This window comes from Narcine bancroftii, chromosome 10 (genome assembly GCF_036971445.1).
Source record: "Narcine bancroftii isolate sNarBan1 chromosome 10, sNarBan1.hap1, whole genome shotgun sequence".
Lineage (NCBI taxonomy): Eukaryota > Metazoa > Chordata > Chondrichthyes > Torpediniformes > Narcinidae > Narcine > Narcine bancroftii.
The window spans coordinates 12919762-12939787 of record NC_091478.1 but is presented as its reverse complement, the minus strand read 5'-3'; the positions used below and the strand labels follow the sequence as shown (position 1 = coordinate 12939787).

The following is a 20026-nucleotide window of genomic DNA, read 5'->3' as shown; positions in this document are numbered from 1 at the left end:
ATGGGCCCCCTTCCCTATGAAATAGTCAAGTTTAGTTTGTTTCTTCTCTACTTCTATCCTACTGAATGCTAAAAAAAATTATGATTTAAATCCATAACCACAAGGGGTTAAATGTGCTGTGATCCCAGGGGTGGGGTTGCTGTATGGTCCCCATTGAGAATGGCTACTTTGTGAGGATGGCGAGCTTGACTTTTTTTATTTATCACTTATTAATTCTATTTTATTAACTGCAAGCTCAACAATCAATTGACTTAACGATGGAGATTTTGTTCAGAATTGCTGACAGCAGTGAGATTTAGCTCAATATATTTTGCTCCACAAAATAATGTTCAAGGAGCAATAACTGAGAATGTGACAGCATTGTTGACATTGCAATAAAAAGATTAAAACATGGTTAAACATTTAAGAAATCAAAGGATAATTTTACCATTTTGGAGATATTTTGTAAAAAAAAATCAAGTTCTTAAAATGAAAGTAGTGTACGTTTTTATTAAGACTGATTAGAAAACTTGGTTTAGGTAAAATGATGCGCTACTGTGAGAAGGAAAGGGTGTGATTTTTTTTATGTACAAGAGTATTTAGTGCTGAATGTGAGAAGTGTACCTGAAGGTGACTGTCCTGTGTTTTTAGCAATAACAGAGCCAAGTAATTTTTATTTGGCCTTGTCTGAAATATTGTCTTTCAAAGGAGAAAAGTAGGATTTGTTTTTTAAAAAAACACAAACATCCAGTTCAGGTTGTATCATTCTCCACCCGAGCATGGTATCAACTTAAAGAATTTCTATAGTTCAAGTAAAGTTTATCATCATTTGATTGTACAAGTACAGCCTGAGGAAACAGCAGTCTCCGATCCTTGGTGCAAAATGTGCAAACACACAGCCAGACATAACACATATGTGTTAAGCAGTCTATATGCAAGACAAGTATTTTATCTGTACAAATAATTAAGCATTGTTTCTGGACTATGAGAGTCTCAGATGGTTAGTGTGAGCAGTTCCTTTGGTCATTCAGATCAGGTCGTTGGAGTATAGTTGCATAACCTGCAGAGAAGTATGGATGAGTGAGATTGGTGCTGTTGAAAGCTAGAATACAGACTTGCATGCACCTTTCATATATGCAGCCACCCATCCCCCTTCAATCCCCCCAAAAATTAATTCATTTTTCATATTTTGTATCTGATTGTCCTAATCTGGGTTTTTTTTTGTTACAGACAAGGTTCTCTAATCATTGAGGTCTCCAGTTCTCTTAGGCTAAGATCTTCAAGCAGCAGTTTTTGAGCTGATCCCATTTGGACTGGTTAAACTTGATACAAACCCCGGGCAGACAAATTACTTCAGGTGAGGCTTGGGGAAGATTTAAAAAGTATTCTTCAAAATTCATATTCTTTTCTGCTGGGATGACAATAGGAGACAGATAACCAGCAATCCTTCCTTTTCAGTGACATTTTTAATCTTAGCAGAACAATTCACCAACACAATGGAGATCAAGAATTGATTAACTATTGCTTAGTTACTGTGGCAACAAAGAAGGGGGTCCTTTTCAAAATCATAACAGTTGGCCTTTCTGACTATCAACTCAGAAGTCAAAATTGTCCAGTACCCTGAGGTTATCACATGGAATCACTCTTAGTTAACTGAAATAAAAATAGAAAATGGTAGAAACACTCAGTATTTTGATCAGCACTTTTAAGAAGCAATAATTTTTGTCAGAATTTATCTGATCAATTTTCTCTAAAGTTTCCTGCAATTTCATTTTTATATCAAATAACTAAACTATCGCAAGTATAATCTAATACACATGACTTGTTTATATTTTAAAATAATTATTTCCTGACATTTCAGTAATCAGATGAATGATGTTTGGTTTGGAAACTGTGATTTCTTATTTCAGTCATTCCATCTTGCCCACGTCACATGTATCATCCAGCAATAATCCTCCAATGCTGCCAGATAAAGTGCCTTAGGCTCATTCTTGAGATCACGTCTATTGTGCAGAATGAGTATGTTTCCACCCACTTCTCTCAGCAACCATGCTGTGAACTCTCTGTGAAATTGCTAGTTTACTACATTATTTAAGCATATGTTCGTAACAATAGTTTTTCAGAAAAGGCTCACAGTAAGAAATGGAAGTTGTGCCATCGTGCTGAACAGGTTAAAGATTTTCCATAAAAGTTTTTTTTTATTGCATTAGCCTTTTAATAAGTTCAAAGTTTAAGATTTTTTATTTGTTTATAAAATGTGGATGATGCTGGAATTGCCAACATTTATTGTCCAATGATCTTAAGAAGAACTCAAGAATCAACTAAAATTATGTATTTAAAGTCTTTTTTTTTAAATTTTTTTATTTTTCACACCATAAATCACATTAGCCATGATATATACTATTTCTTTTTCACACATATACAGTGACTTTTTCTCCCCCCCCCCTCCTCCCAAGCCACCCCCCCACCCCCCCCCCCCCCTCATCCATTTTAGGTATACAATCTAGGTTGCATTAAGCCAGTCAGACAATGTTGTCATTCAACAAAAATACACCAGAAATTCTACTGAGTCCATTCTTTTCTTTCCTTCTCCTTCCATCAACTTAGGTAATGTTTGTCCCCGGTAGGTTTTCGCTATTGTATTTAATGTAAGGCTCCTATACTTGTTCGAATATTTCAATATTATTTCTTAACCTATATGTTATTTTTTTCTAATGGAATACATTTATTCATTTAAATTTAGTAGTTTCTTCCTTTTAATTTGGTTATGTATTCCATTAATATTTAAAGACATATAGTTCAGCGTAGCCCTTTTATATTTTGTTTATCTTCTCTTTCCGTTTTTCCATCATTACCTTTCCTCCTTTTCCATTTCTGTTTTCTTATTTTCAACTCTTTATAAGACAACATTCCTACAACATCCAACATTTTCCTTATTCTCCTATTTCTATCTTATTTATCCCCAATCTCCCCTTCCCCTCCTGAGTTGTCCTTTATCCCTTGTCGGACAACCACATCTCCCCTCTCCATTTGGATTTGCGAATCCACTCGCAAGCGTCAACTGATTTTTGCAGTGACCGCTATTTCCCCTCACCCCGCCCCCCCCAGAAAAGATTTCACTTTTCATATGTCACAAAGGTCACTCTTTTAGTTCCCTCCTTATTCTCTCTATTCCATTACCTTCCCTTATTAATTCTTGTCTATACTATCTATATTTTCCTCTAAGTACAGATACATTCACGTATGCACATTGTCTCTATTCACTCTTATACCTCTTTACCCGCATACATATCAATCGTGATCATTTTTACTCTCATTACCCGTCTTCATCCCTCAGTCTATTTTTGTCTTTACCCACATACATATCAATCGTGATCATTTTAACTCTCATTACCCGTCTTCATCCCTCAGATGTATTTAAAGTCTCATGTTAGTTAGTTAGGAATAGATGGCAGGTTAGTGAGCCAGGTGAGCCTTGACAAACAATCTGGTAGTTTCATGGCTACTACACAAAAGAGTCTGGAAAAACAACCAACTGAAAAACCTCACAAAGATAAGCGTATACAGAGCCGTTGTCATACCCACACTCCTGTTCGGCTCCGAATCATGGGTCCTCTACCGGCATCACCTACGGCTCCTAGAACGCTTCCACCAGCGTTGTCTCCGCTCCATCCTCAACATTCATTGGAGCGACTTCATCCCTAACATCGAAGTACTTGAGATGGTAGAGGCCGACAGCATCGAATCCACGCTGCTGAAGATCCAACTGCGCTGGGTAGGTCACGTCTCCAGAATGGAGGACCATCGCCTTCCCAAGATCGTGTTATATGGCGAGCTCTCCACTGGCCATCGTGTCAGAGGTGCACCAAAGAAGAGGTACAAGGACTGCCTAAAGAAATCTCTTGGTGCCTGCCACATTGACCACCGCCAGTGGGCTGATCTCGCCTCAAACCGTGCATCTTGGCGCCTCACAGTTCGGCGGGCAGCAACCTCCTTGGAAGAAGACCCCAGAGCCCACCTCACTGACAAAAGACAAAGGAGGAAAAACCCAACACCCAACCCCAACCCACCAATTTTCCCTTGCAACCGCTGCAACCGTGTCTGCCTGTCCCACATCGGACTTGTCAGCCACAAACGAGCCTGCAGCTGACGTGGACATTTACCCCTCCATAAATCTTCGTCCGCGAAGCCAAGCCAAAGAAAGAAAAAAAGAAGATTGTTGAAAGCATTTTTAAAAATTCCAGATTTATTTATTTACTTGTATTTCAATCACAATCTGGTGTGGTGGATCAGAGCTCAAAATTCTAGATCAACAGTCCAGTTACTGAATATTCTGTTACTTAATCGCGTTTTTGTTTAGATACCTGGGTAGTCCTGATCTATGACTATTCAAAGTGGATTAGAAACATTTCAGATGACACCAAGAACTTTAGGTCAGTGGTTCTCAACCTTTTTCTTTCCACTCACAAACCACTTTAAGTATTCCCTATGCCACAGGTGCTCTGTGATTAGTAAGGGATTGTTTAAGGTGGTAGGTGGGTTGGAAGAAAAGGTTTGAAAACCATTGTTTTAATCGTATCTAATTGACTGGTGCACGGTTTCATAACTCCAAAGGAAATGGGCCAATGACAATTTTTCTCAAGCAAAATATTTCAGTAACAATTAGGTCTAGAGCAGTGAATCTCAGCCTTTCCCTCCCACTCACATCCCACCTTAAGCAATCCCTTACTAATCACAGAGCACCTATGGCAAAGGGATTACTTAAAGTGGTAAGTGAGTGGAAAGAAAAAGGTTGAGAACTACTGCCTCAGATCAATGCATTGGAGGTGCAAAGAAGCCAATAAAAACAGCAGAGGGGACCAATCTCCCAAATAACACACCTTCCCATCCTCCCAAGCACTTTCTGCTTCACCAGTGGCAGAATCTGCAGGTCCTACATTGATCTCATCATGGCCTGATGCTCAGAACCAGAACGACAGGTAATGCAAAGCATGTCATTGTTGATATCTGATAACCTGCTAAAACAATTTTCTCAGTAAATTCTTGTCCACTACATTCAATATATTTTCAATAATCACAAAACAAATTATTCAATCAAATAATGACATATTGGAGAATTATAACAAATCAATAGTGAAGAGGGAAAAAATGTGAAGATGTTTTGTAATTTTTGAGTCAGAATTGAATTATGTTTGATGGTTTTGAAGGGCTGCAGGCCAACCACCAGAATCTATGTTTAAATTTACAAACTAACATCCAAGGTATTATATTTCATATTTTTCTCTTTGAGAAACATCTCCTGACCACACTGTACACCTCCTTGCAGAGTATGATTTGAACTGGAATTGCAAAAAGCTGTCACGTGAACATGTACCATTGTTGCATCATAAATAAATGGGTGAATCCTCCTCCTGCCAAGTGATTCATTCTAAACAATGTATCGTTTCACTCCCTCTAAAATCATTTGCTTTTGGATTGCCGATTTTCTATTATTTCATCGTTTATTTATTATCTGATTGTACCAGAACAACCCTGACAAAATGGCGTTTTCCAGTCCACACATGCAGACATAACACACATACAAACAAACTATACATATACACAGATAAAAGAACCTATATACATAATCCATATATTAAAAATAAATATTAATAAACAGGGAGTTGCTTTCACAGTTCAACAGTCATTCAGCATTCTCACTCCCAGTGGGAAGAAGCTGTTCGTCGTCAGCCTGGTGGATCTGGCTCTAATATTTCTGTATCTTTCCCTATGGGAGTAGCTGAAAGTTGCTGTGTGAAGAGTGGTAGTACTCCTTACAGATTTTGCAAGCCCTCTTTAAACAATGATCCCAGTAAATCACATCGATGGGGTAGAGGGAGACCTCATTGATCCTCTCTGCCATTTTTATGGTCTTGTGGTTTGATGTCCAATTCGATGCTATACTGCAGCTGGCTTGGACGGTCTCGATAGAGCTCCTGTAGAAAATTGGCAGAATGGTAGCCAGTAGCCTGACTGCCTCAGCCTTCTAAGGAAGTGCATTTGCTGTTGTGCACACCTGACAAGTAAGGAGATGTTATGTGTCTAGGATAGGTCACTTCTTAAGTGGAATCTGAGGAACTTGGTGCTCTCCACCCTCTCCATTAACGAGCTATTAATGTGGAGGGTGATCATTCCTGAACTCCATAATAATCTCATTTGTCTTATCCAAGTTGACACTCAAGTTGATAGTTTTTCTTATACTACTTCACAAGATTTCCACCTCTTCTCTGTATTGCGGCATCATTACTCCTGCTGAGGTCAACTACAGTTGTGTCATTTGCAAACTTGATGACTTCTTTGTTCAAATTGGCAAGTATGAATTTTGACTAAACAGCAACTTTTACCAAGCAGCAAATCCTTTTCCCATTGCAAGTGAAACCCTGAAGTGCAATGGCCGCCTTTTTTGATTGTTCATATTTATCCCACATTTAATATTCAAACTGCATTAATGACTATAGTACCAAGTACAAAAAAACCCACAGAAGCTGGAGTTCTGAAATAAAAACAGAAATGTTTACATTTCATTTGATTGTTAAGGGATCTGCGGGATCATTGCAAACTTAATATTGGTAGACCAATATAAGAACCAGTGAAAGAAGATCACACTGTATGGAGCAGAGAGACAATTAGGCAAAGCAAACGACTGTGGAGATTATGTCCAGCCTTAAATTATAAATCCAAGTGTGGGAAGATCATGGAGCAGGTTTATGGCTTTTTTGGAAGTACATGACAGTCAAGTTCAAGTTTATTGTCATCTGATTGCACAAGGACAATCTGATGAAACAGCGTTCTCTGGTCCTCAGTCGAAAATATGCAGACATTAGCAGAACAGGTATTCATATATACAAATAAATAGTTTTATATATCAGTGAGTTTCAGATGGTGTTATATGTGGACTTTGGGGGAACACATGGCCTCCTTGACTGGAACATTGTGAATTGCAGGTAGTCACATGACCTCCCTGTCTGAAACTTATTTGGAAGTTGCATCACCTGGCAATCAAGGTTGAACTCCAAGCCACCTATTAGAGCACACCTGACCATTTAAGTGATTGAGGTCATCATTGGGTCAGATGACCAGCTCAGAACAGGATAAAACATTGAAACACACCTCATTTCTTTCTTTTTGCTACTTGGTCCAATCCCCGGACGTTGCTCCACACCAGGTTGCTACTGTGAACATCACTGGAGGAGTTGCGGGTAAGGTGTGCACTACACTGAATTGAGCCATGGTACTGTGATAGATCAGTGTGTGAGGAGAGCCGCATCCCAGTTGGTAGAGGGAAGCAGGAGTGTGTTTGAATGTCCCTGTCCGTGCTGGAGTGTGTAGAAGATAGGTGGCCACTGGTATCAGAGTCCAACCAGGGTCTGAATTGAATGTCTATATAGTTGTTTAGTAGTAGAGTAATTCATCCTCAACATTCATTAGAGCGACTTCATCCCTAACATCGAAGTACTCGAGATGGCAGAGGCCGACAGCATCGAGTCCATGCTGCTGAAGATCCAGCTGCGCTGGGTGGGTCACGTCTCCAGAATGGAGGACCATCGCCTCCCCAAGATCGTGTTATATGGCGAGCTCTCCACTGGCCACCGTGTCAGAGGTGCACCAAAGAAGAGGTACAAGGACTGCCTAAAGAAATCTCTTGGTGCCTGCCACATTGACCACCGCCAGTGGGCTGATATCGCCTCAAACCGTGCATCTTGGCGCCTCACAGTTCGGCGGGCAGCAACCTCCTTTGAAGAAGACCACAGAGCCCACCTCACTGACAAAAGACAAAGGAGGAAAAACCCAACACCCAACCCCAACCCACCAATTTTCCCCTGCAACCGCTGCAACCGTGTCTGCCTGTCCCGCATCGGACTTGTCAGTCACCAACGAGCCTGCAGCAGACGTGGACGTACCCCTCCATAAATCTTCGTCCGCGAAGCCAAGCCAAAGAAAAGGAAAAAGAAATTAAGTATAATTTGACGCCTTTCCCTGTTTGTCTCCCACGTGTTCAATAAAGTTACCGTTGATTATAATGCTTGTGTCCAGACTCATCTCTCTGTGAACCCAACGAACCTGATACTTTCCAAACATGACAGATGGTTAGTGTGACCAGTTCCTTTGGTCGTTCAGCATTTTCACTGCCCTTGGGAAGAAGCAGTTCCTCACACCGGTGGTGCTGGCTCTGTTACTCCTGTCTCTCTTTCCCGACGGGAGCAGCTGAAAATGCTGTGTGCAGGGTGGAAGGGGTCCTCAATGATTTTGCACACCATCTTCAGACATCAATCCTGGTTGATCACAGTGATGGTGGGGAGGGAGACTCCATGATTCTCTCTACCACTCATGGTTCCTTGGATTGAACTCTGATTTATTTCTCTGCAGCAACCATATCACTGTGGTGCAGCTGGCCAGAATGCTCCTGCAGAAACAAGTGAGGGCATTCTTTTGTTGTGTGTAGAAGGTTGACATCGTGGTGGCTGGTAGCTTTGCCCACTTCTGTCTTCTCAGGAAATGCAGTTACTGTTGTGCCTTCCTGACAAGTGAGGAGATCTTTGTCTAATATAGGTCACTAGATAAATGAATGGCACTGAATTATCCATTTTACACACAACTAAAGGATGCCCTCACTTCTTTCTTTCAGCACAAAAATGGAATCGGCTTTCTTTATTCTCTTCATCTCGCCAAACACCACCCAGCCAAACCTATCTGACCTTCTCATTAGCTCACCACCACATGGGTGATCCTGATGCTCTTAATCTCTTCCTGTGTCTGAGATCCATCTCCCATATGCTGACCGCTTATCTAACCCACGCACGTGGGCTCTTGCTCATCGTTTCGGCTATGTCATCAGCGGTGACCGGCACCACTCCCGATGCAGGTAAGTACGTGACTATGACAAACTCCAAGGAACTTGGTGCACTCCACTACTGAGTTATTGAAGTGTAGTGGAGGGTAGTCGTTGTTGGTCCTCCTGAAGTCCACGATCATCTCCTTCATCTTGTCCACATTGAGATTCAGGTTGCTACTCTTGCACCAGTTCATGAGATTTTCCACCTTGTTCAGTGACTTCTTGTTGATGAGGCCAACTTTTGTTGTGTCAGAGACTGCAAATGATGGAATCTGGAGTCCTTGATGAAGGGTTCCAAATCCAAAACATTGACAATTCTTTTTCTCCCACTGATGCTTGGGCCACTAAGATCCTCCAGCAGATTGGTTTTATATTTACTTGGTTTTCTGACTTAGTCAAAGATCAGGAACATTGGAGTGAGGTAAAGAACAGCCTTTCTAGTGACCAAAAGGACTTGAATTTTCACATTGAATTAAAATATGGAACATGCAGGGCAGAAAATGGAAGCCAATTTACCAGAGAGGTGCCGTATAATACATGGAACCTGATCTCCAATGGTACACCAACTCACCAAAAGCCTTCTGTTGGGTGATCTCAGATATGTCAAGATGCTGGATTTGAGGAAGGACAAAGTAAAGAGAGTAAAGATTCAGCAGGTGGCATTAAGAAAGGATATCCACGCAGGCAGATGGAAAAGCACAAATGGAATTCCACAAAGACAACTCTTAATTATGAGGTTTTAGGGCTTTGCCCTGAGGAGCAATTCCACTTGAATGGTCAGTGAGGTACTAGTAGTTCGATGACGAGCTGTGTTTGACTCTTTCATGAGAAAAACTGCTTTGATTATAACATGTGTAGAGCTTCAGCTTTTGATATCTCAAAATCAATTACATTTTTCTGAAAAGTGACTTGTGGTTCTCAGTGAAAAAAATTAATAAAGGAAATCTGAAAAGCTTTCAGTTGTTTCAGTCAAGCTGCCATTATAGCACAGCTTATGTGAAGTTCAAGTGTGTGACATTTACTTTTAGGGGCTCACATTACTGCTCTCAATTGCTTACATGTAGAACAAAACTGTTTTGAATGGACATAATCTGTCAAGGTACAACTTGGCTGTTAAAGTTTTGTTAGAACTGGAATCAAATGTGGCTCTTGAGATTCAGTTGGCTGCAACTCAGTTACACCATTTAGTGTGAGCAAGAGAAACAGAAAATCTGCAGAAATGGAATCTTGAGCAAATAATGAGCTGCTGGAGGGACTTGAGGAGCAAGTGGTCGCCCACCTTTTTGCTAAGAGAGTGTAGAGAAGGATGAAAGAGTCCTTGTCAAATTAGGATCGGACAGAGTAGACAGGAATATTTATAGATGACCCTGAGACTACAAACATTTTTTAGTTTCATGGACAAATGTGGAAGGTTCCTATCAATGGCGTAGATCAAAATAAGATCTAGCAAGACTATTCTTTGTATTCCCTTGTCTTGCTCTTTTCAACTTTAAATGCCATTCAGCTTTCAAAGGAATTAACATCTAAACCTCAATTGTGGTGTACTTTTGCAGATGTTGCTTTGCTGTTTAGTTCCTCTACCCTCTGTTCTGACTGACCCATGTGGTAGTGCATGGTAGGACTTGCAGTGAACACACCAGATCATTGACTTGTCAATTTCATATTTCATATGTATCATCAAATAAACTCTTCCCATTCCTTGGTTATTTAGTACTGCAGAATTGATTCCGCGAATGAAAGGGTTATCATATGAGGAGTGTTTGACAGCTCTTGGTCTGTATTCATTGGAATTTAGGAAAATGAGGGGGGAAATCTCATTGAAACATTTTAAATGTTGAAATGCATGGACAGAGTAGTTGTCTTATTCTAGACTCTCCTATGGGGAAGAGTCCAATGTTATGGGCCTAGAGGACCCCAAAACCCAGCAGCAATAGAAATTCACCAAGTCAAATGGTTACTTAAACAAACATCATTTTTAATTTTCTTTAAACATAAAAACAGGATCAAACTTTAACTAACTATTAACTTAACTTAACCTACCTTAACCCCCTTCTAATTCTGAACATACGTGTATGTAATGAGTACAAGTTTAGAAAAGTTCTTTGATTCACAGTCCAATCTCACTTCTCACTCCTCCAAGTTCGCCCGGTATCAGGCAATTCGTATACTGTGCACAGAATTTAACATTTATAAATTTTCATCAAGCTCTGGTACTTAAATGGTTACCACTCAGGAGGGTCCTTGTTGGTTTCAGAGAGAGATTCGTTGCTTGTTGGACATACACAATCTAATTCCTTCCAATCAGCCACTTCAGTGTCTTGCCCCATCACGGTTTCCAAATGATAACCTCCTCTTCTGCAGGTCACCATAGAGTTCCTTTTGTTTCCCTTATTTCTGGAGAAACACTCTAGCCAGCCATTTTCCCTTGTATGGACCACAAGGGTTTTCAACAGGCTGAACTCAGAACTCAAAACCTGTCTTCAAAATGGGGTTTCAACAAGCTGCCAGCTTGCCATGACTGCAAAAACCAGTTCTCTCTCTCTCTCTTAGAGAAAGCCTGTTTAATCTCTTCTCTCTCTCTGCTTGCAAAACCACATTACCTTCTTAGACATCGAACTGCATGCAGTCAGATTGTGGCACTGGACCCAAACATCTGAGTCAGTTCATCTGTTGCTTTCAAAACAATAATCCATTACTCCACAATATGTCCAATTAACACCTACTTGTGAAGTCTCTATAGGCATTCTTCAAAGTTTTTGCAAAGGCACTTGGAGCCTGGACTGTCTGGCTTGAGCAGAGCTCTGGCATTTTAAATGAGATCTGTTTCGTGAAGTGTTTGTTTGTGATCTACACTACTCGCACAATCTATCTCATTAAAAAACTTATCTATGTACAATACAAAATATGATATAATCCATCACACCAGGGAAAGAGGGCACAGCTTCAGGATTGATGGGCATCCACTTAGAACAGAAATGCATAGGAATTTCTTCAAACCGAGGGTGGTAAATCTGTGGAATTTGTTTCCACAGGCAGTTGTGGAGGCCAAGTCATTGGGCATATATAAGACAGAGATTGGTAGGTTCTACATTAGCTAAGGCATTAATAGTTATGGGGAGGTCAGGCAGTGGGTCTGAATGGGGAAATCGGTCAGCTCATGATTAAATGACAGGGCAGACTTGATGGGCTGAATAGCCTTTTCTACTCCTCTGCTTTATTGCCTTATGATCTGATATAGACTGCAGAAACACCCTCAGAAACGGACAATTTTACATTTATTTTACATTTCAAAAAATATTCACAATAAAAATATATGCACAGTGCAAAGGCATTTCATATTGGCGGTGTCATATTCATTTGTACGTTCTGTTATTGTACATTGCAGCTTTAACTATTTATAGTACCATTGTTACTAATGTGGCCCCTGAGTTGCCTCCCCTTCTGTTGTTTGAGAGGCTTCCCCTCTCATCTCAGCCCATCATTGCCCAGCAGCAGAAGCATCCTAGACTGTGGTCCTTCCCCACCCTGCTTTTGTGTTGGCTGGGCCAAGCCTGCGCACATAATTCTACATGTGGCATCTCACTGTGCTGGAAAAAGTTGTCCTTGTGCTATTGAATGCTCATCTTTAGGCTCCATTACCTTTTTACCGATGGTAGCAGAGTGTACTGGGTCTGGTCTGGGTGGTGGGGGTTTTTGAGGACAGAGATTACTTTTTAAGATGCTGCCATTTGTAGATGTCTTTTTTTTTTAATTTTTTATTTTTCACACCATAAATCACATTAGCCATGATATACACTATTTCTTCCATTTGTAGATGTCCTTGATGGAGTGAAGTCTGGTGCCTGTGATGTTGCAGGGTGAGTTAGCAAACCCTCTAGAGTTTATTCTTGTCTTGAGAATTGGTGCCTCCATAATAGACAGTGATGCAACCAGTCAGAATGCACTCCACATTACACCTGTGGAGGTTTATGAGTGTCTTCGATTACATACTCAGACCCCTCACAAAGTATAGCCATTGGTGAGCCTTCTTTTTGAATGCATCAACATGGAGGCTCCAGGACAGATCCTCAGAGATGTCGACACCCAGGAATTTGAAGTTCTTGACCCTTTCCACTGCTGAGCCTTGATGAGGACTGGGTTGTGTTCCCCTGACTTCCTCCTGAAGCCCACAATCATCTCCTTGGTTTTGCTGACAATCAGCGCAAGGTTGTTGTCGTTACACCATTCAATGAGCTGATCTGTCTCCCTCCTGGACGCTTCCTCATTGCTGCTTGTGATTCTGCCGACAACTGTGGTGTCATCACCAAACTTGTAGATGCCATTGGAATTGTGCCTGGCCACACAGTCGTGGGAGTAGAGCAGTGGACTAAGCACGCATCCTTGGGGAATGCCTGTGTTGATGATCAGTGAGGAGAAGACCTTGTTTCCAATTCATACTGACTGGTCTTCAGATGAGAAAGTTGCAGAGGGATCCAATATTTTCTTACTTTGTTCCTTCTTTCTTTTTAAAATATTTTTGTTGTGTTTAACAAAAACACTTTACACATGGAGTATTAATAACATTAATCAAATCATATGTCACATATCAATTGAAAATTAGCGTAACCATAATTATTACATTAACTTATGTTACGAGCCCAGAGGACTCCAAAACTCAGCAGCAATAGATATTCACCATGACAAATGGTTACTTAAACTAAAGTTGCTTTTAATTATCTTTAAACGTGAAAATAGAATCACACTTTAACCTAACTCTATTGACTTACTTAACCTAACTTAACACCCCCTTCTAATTCTAAGCGCACGTGTATGTAACGTGTGTGTAAGTTCAGAACAATTTCTTTGGTTCACAGTCCAATCTCACTTCTCATTCCTCCCAGTTCACTGGTTGCAGGCAATTCTTAGACTGTGTACAGAATTTAACATTTATAAAGTTCACCAGGCTTTGGGACTTGAAAGGTAAATGGTTACCGCTCAGGAAGGTTCTTGTTGGTTTTCAGAGAGAGATTTGTTGTTCTAGGACATCCACAACTGATGTACTTCCATCAGCCACTCCAGCGCCTTGCTGATGAAACTTGCCCCTTCAGGGTTCTCCAGATGATAACTTCTTTCTTTCAGGTCACCACTGATTTCCTTTTTGTTTCCCTTATTCCAAGTCAAACATTAGACATCCTCTTGCATGAATCACAAGGGCTTTGACCAGGCCGTCTTCCAAAATGGGGCATTCTATAAGCTTGCAAGCTTGTCCTGTTCCAGTCCCAGCTACATCTGCTGGCTGTAACATTTTCAAGTGATCCGTGTGTGTGTCTCTCTCTCTCGGAGAGGAAGCCTGTTTGACTCTCTCTGCTTGCAAAACCACAGGACCCTCTTACAACAGCAAGCTCTCCTCCAGACAGCAGCGGCTCCAAAATGCTCTTTCATCTGTTGCCTTTTGCAAACTACAATCCATTAGTGAAGTCTCTTGAGTACTCTTCAAAGCTCTTGCAAAAGCTGTTGAGGTCTGGATATGTCTCGCATTAGCAAAGATCCAGTATTTCAAATAAGGTCTGTTTTAAAATGTTTGTATGTGACCTACACTAACAAACCCTGCCCCAATTTATCTCTCAAAAACATACTCTGTCGCTGTTACTTGTTCAGGACATCAAATTCTATAATTATAATTAAACACAAATTATAACTGAAATTGTCCAAAAATATATTGAATACAAAAATAATGCACGTAGAATTCCCTTACATATTTTATACTTCTCTAATGTAATCATGTTGTTCAGTGATATGATCCATAATCAACTTTAAACCTCCCCCTCCTTGACTTGTTTGTTACAATCGTCTTTCGTGTCTGGAGAGGGACAAGCCACTGAACTACAACTCCCAGCATGCCTACGGAAGTGGCAGCTGCGGAGAGGAAATGCGCCCGCGAGCCCCGCACGCCACCTGCAGGTGTGGAGGGGTGCCACGATCTCAGCGAGAGAGAGAGAGCCCCCCGGCATCAGGAAGGGCTTTCGTCCTGGCGGCGAGTTGCTTGCCAGTGTCCGTCTCTTGGAGCGCGGCGCGCGTGTATATGATGTCCCGGTGCGTCCGCTGTCTCCGACACAGCGGAGACACGCCGAGGGGGAGCCAGTTCGGCGAGCAGCCTTGAGGGAGAGAGAGGGAGAGGCTGACACCAGCCGGAGCGAGCGTTCCCGGAGCCACATCTCTCTGCAGGTCAATGGAGCTGGAGAACATAGTCGCCAACACGGTGCTGCTCAAAGCCAGAGAAGGTAACGAAGGGGAGAAAGCAGCAGCAGTAACCGGAAGGGGGGAGGGGGAGAGGAGGAGGAGGAGGGAGGGGGGAGGAGGAGGAGGGAGGGGGACAGGAGGAGGAGGAGGAGGAGGGAGGGAGAGAGGAGGAGGGGAGAGGAGGAGGGGGAGAGGGGAGGAGGAGGGGGAGAGGGGAGGAGGAGGGGGAGAGGGGAGGAGGAGGGGAGGAGGAGGAGGGGAGGGGAGGGGGAGGAGGGGAGAGAGGAGGAGGGGAGAGAGGAGGAGGGGAGAGAGGAGGAGGGGGAAGGGGAGGGAGGAGGAGGGAGAGAGAGGAGGGGGAGAGAGGAGGAGGGGGAGAGAGGAGGAGGGGGAGGGAGAGAGGAGGGGGAGAGAGGAGGAGGGGGAGAAGAGGGCGAGGGGGGAGAGAGGAGAGAGGGGAGGGAGAGAGGATGGGGAGAGAGGAGGAGGGGGAGAGAGAGGGCGAGGGGGGAGAAAGCGAGGAGGGGGAGAGGGCGAGGAGTGAGAGGGCGAGGGGGGGGAGAGGTCGAGGGAGGGGGGAGAGGGCGAGGGGGGGGAGAGGGCGAGGGGGGGGAGAGGGCGAGGGGGGAGAGAGGGCGAGGAGGGGGGGAGAGAGGGCGAGGAGGGGGGAGAGGGCGAGGGGGGAGAGAGGGCGAGGAGGGGGGGAGAGAGAGGCGAGGAGGGGGGAGAGAGCGAGGAGGGGAGGGAGGGAGGGGTGGTAGTGGAGAGAGGGGGGGCAGTGAAACATTGCAACGGATGGAGAAAGAGTAGAGCAGATGAATTAATTGAGCTTGCAGTTGAGGATTGGCTGTCTGGTTGAAGGGGCCGTCTTCTCTTTCCCCCTCCCCGCGACTTGTTGAGAAGAGCTGAGGGATTTCCTGGGTGAGATGCGAACGTCTCGCCCGCCGCATCTGCTTCATTCGAGCAGCCCCGGCTGGCATTTGCAGCAATGGCTGGTGGCACCGAAAGCAAACATCGCCTCCCCCCTACCCCCAAGATACCCCGTTCACTCTCCTCTTGGCGTTGCGCAGTAGGCAGAGACGGGGCGGCGGAGGGGGGTGCGAACTCCGGTCGAAATTGAAGGGCTTGTGCATTGGGCATCAAGCGTCCTGGTTCTCTTCCCCCACCCCCCCCCCTCCCCTCCAAGAATCTTGGTGTGCGGGGTCGTGAGCTTCAGTGCAAAGGAAGCCCCTGATACCTGTCATTGCCCCCCCCCCCCCCCCCCGACTGATATTAGATCCAAACGCCCAGAGAAATGTTTTCTCCACTCCTGGGTGTGTGGATGTCCACGAGTACGTGGGCAAATGATCGATTCGCCGGGGCACCTTCAGACTGCTAATTAGATCCGTCTGTTTGATCTGGGAGATGTGAATGGGTTTGATTCCAGTTGCATCGCCTCCGAATACATGCTCTGAATTCAATGTGGTAGGGGGGGGGGGGGGGGGGGGGTACCGTTTCATAGAGTGTTTCGAGGAGAGGGCATAACTTTCGGGTCACTGGTTTGCCCAGAGAGAGGCAACAAATGACATTTGTACTGAACTCCAAACAAAAAACGACTCACTGAACGAAGTGAGCCGGGGATTGGGGTGAGTTGCATTCAAATCTGTACATCACGTTCGCCTGATAGACCTCACCTCGTCGTGGTCTTGGTGGATTATTTTATCTCATTCAGACGACCGGTGTTTCATAGAGACGCACCCCCCCCCCCCCCCCACAAAAAAAAACCCCGGAACGTCTGACCTCTCCGAATGGCTGTATTTGATTTTTGTTAAAAAATGCTTATTCTGTCCCCTATATATTATTTCTGAATGGCCGTGGACGAGACTTCAGTGAAACGATTTCCAATCATTTTCTTTGCAGTGTGTTTTGGGCGAGGCATTAAAAAATGCAACATTTCAAGGTGAAAATTGAGGTGTCCCCTTTGCATCGTTTCATCTGATTTGTTGCTGTGCTATTTATTAATTCGCAGAGCTTTGTCCAACTAGGATGGGGCAGGAAATAATTGGGTAACACCAGAACCCCAGTGGCCGAAGAAGAAAAGCTCTCGTCTGTTACGTTTTTATTCACACATTTTAGCACATTACATTTTCTGTAGCTGACGTTAGATGGCACAGGTCTCCGGAAGCTGCCATCAGACCCGAGGGACTGAAGCTTTCACGCACGTTTCTGCCTTCTTGCATTAAATTTGCACGCAGCAGGTCGACAGGTCAAAAATTGTGTACGATTAATTGACAGGGAAACTGATTCCGAGCTGACTTCAGACTCAGCTCTCCTTGATACAATTGGGGGTGGGGGGGTGGGGAGATGTGATTGTATTTCATAATATTACTGATCTAAAATAGGACTTGAAGTGATCCGGGTAGGTCAGTGAAATACAATGTGGTACTATTGAATACATCATACAGGCCTGTAGGTATTCAATAGCACGCATGGCATTATCTCCCTGTGACTGCATCTTGTTGCTGTCACCTATGGGAGGGCTTTACAGTATAAAAAGTATTTGAATTGTAGTTTTATACAAAATGAGAATGGGAAGGACAATATTCAGAAGCATCAATGAAACAGGGATACAGGGCTGGCCAATCGAATCAGAAATTATTGTCACAAAATTCCATGTTGTGTAGCAACATCAAACCACCCCTTCTTTTTTAAACTGAAATCTCCTACCTTAACTGCTTTTAACACTCCCCGAACTTCCATCACGTCTCTGCTCCAGAAATGTTGCCACATTGGGGGAAAACAATTCCCTGAAATATTAGCATCACAGGAGAAAAATGTTGCAGGGGATATACTCGTTAAAATAGGAGTTGTTTTCTGCTTGTGATCCAATTCATTAATCTCTGTTAGGGGACATCCTTTGTCTATTGATCGGAGAATTTAAATTCTCTTATTTAGGGGTACTGCGCACGGTAACAGGCCCTTGCATTCCACCAACCTGCACTGCCTACTTACCTCCATGCGACCTATTAACTCGGTGCATCTTTGGAATGTGGCAGGAAACCCACTCAGACATGGGGAGAACGTACAAACTCCTTGAGCAGATTTGAACTGTTTGGAGTGTTGCTGGTAATAGGGTTGCGAACCGTGCAATTCTGCCCTTTTTTCCCAATTCGATTTGTAATTATCCTCTTCTATTATCTTCCTTATTTGTCGTAAGTGATTTTTCTTTTGATACTCCCTCTTGAAGATGTTGTGATGTCAAGGCACAGGTATGAAAATTAATTTTGCAGTAGTTTTTGTGTAATAAATAGTATCCAGTCTGTTGGCAGTGCACTGCTCTGATTAGGTCAATAATTACAAAAAATATTCAAAATTAAATGCTCAATCTACTTAACAAATCAAGCAGGATCTGTGGAGAGAGAAACTGTTGATGTTTTAGATTCCACTGGGTTTCTCAAACAATTTGGGTTTTTTTTTGATGCTTCAGGTCCATACCTTTCATCAGAATCCTGACGAAAGATTGTAATCAAAGGTCATTGACCTGAAACATCTCTATTGAAACCTCCCAGCCTGCTGTGTATGCTGGCATTTCCTGTTTCTATGCTCTGAAGGAATAGGTAGGACAAAAGCATTCCATGTCGATGGTAAATGAGCTCACGGCTGCAACTGAGACCTTTGTAATTAAATGTTCTTTTTTGTTATTAGATTGGTAAGAATGTTGAAGGCAGAAAGCTTAGCGTAGCGGTCAGCAACCCAGGTTCAAATCTGGCGCTCTCTGTAAGGAGTTTGTACGTCCTCCGTGTCTGCTTGGGCTTCCTCCTGGTGCTTCGGTTTCCTCCTCCTCTCCAAAAATGCACGGGATTTGTCGATTAATTGGTGTATTTGGATAGCATGGGTTCATGAGCAGGAAGGGTCTGTTATTATTATGAATATTTTGAATCGATTTTATGAATAATATACAATATCATTTATGAAGCCATGGAATATTTAAGTGCACAGCCTCAAACTCTTAAGTGTGCACATCCTTGTGTATCATTCATGAAGTTGCTGTTTCCTGACTACAGCATGTCCTCAGGAACAATGTGCCAGACCTCACACTATGCCCTAGATTTAAATTTTTTAAAAGTAGAATTTTGTTTGGTTGCTGCAGTGCGGTCGAAAGATGATCACATCTTCATTGTATGAAGATAACATGTTCAAGTAATTCAAATGACATATTTGTATACTGTGATCTTACAGGCTGGAATTAATCTGGTTTCTTAAGTATCAAACGTGACTGGTACCTGCAGTGAATCAAGGTTGTGGATTCAAGTCTCACACCAGAGTCAGGAGCCCTTCATCCACACTAGGGAGTGCTGCACTGCACAGATAAAACACCAAAGGCACCATTGTTCCTGCTGGGTCTTTAGCAGATTCAATGGCATCATAAAGAAGGCAGAGATGCTCTTCAGAATCTTGATCAGTGTTTTAGACCTCTGTTCTGCCATTTAAAAAAAACTGTTCATATGTGGGAATTTACTGTTTTCTATTGCATTTTCTTATCCGCAAAGGGAAATAACTGGCTTTAAATCATTTTGGAATACTTCGAGGCTGTGAATGGTGACATATAAACCCGTTATTTCCCTTAATTGTCATTCCATTTGAAAAGGTAGGCAAAATGGGGGAGGAAGAAAAGGCAACAATATTCATCATTTTGATATTATTTGGGATATGGGGAGAACAGATTATTTTTATCTATACTCTTTGCAATTTGCAAAAGTAGGTGATAACGGCTTAAGATATTAGTGTTATTTTGAAAACTATTGAACAATTAATTCACAATGGTGTTATTTTACTTTTTTACAAAAATGTTTGAAGAATGAAACATTAGAAAATGGTCACGTCACTTCAGTGAGCCATTCAGTAATGTGAAGGGGCACCTGACATTCTTACCTTTTGGGATTTCTGCATAGGATCTGAAAGAAAACCTATGAAATT

At 42.7% G+C, this 20026-nt stretch overlaps 1 protein-coding gene across 1 annotated transcript in view; it reads left to right on the top strand.

The window, feature by feature from the left end:
• Positions 1-14790: 14790 nt before the first annotated feature.
• LOC138744175 (G protein-coupled receptor kinase 5-like) overlaps positions 14791-20026 on the top strand; it is a 243370-nt gene continuing 238134 nt past the window's right edge. Inside the window, exon 1 of the mRNA XM_069899882.1 lies at positions 14791-15111. Coding sequence (XP_069755983.1) covers positions 15060-15111 — 52 coding nt within the window. The 5' untranslated portion in view covers positions 14791-15059. The remainder of the gene's footprint in view (positions 15112-20026) is intronic.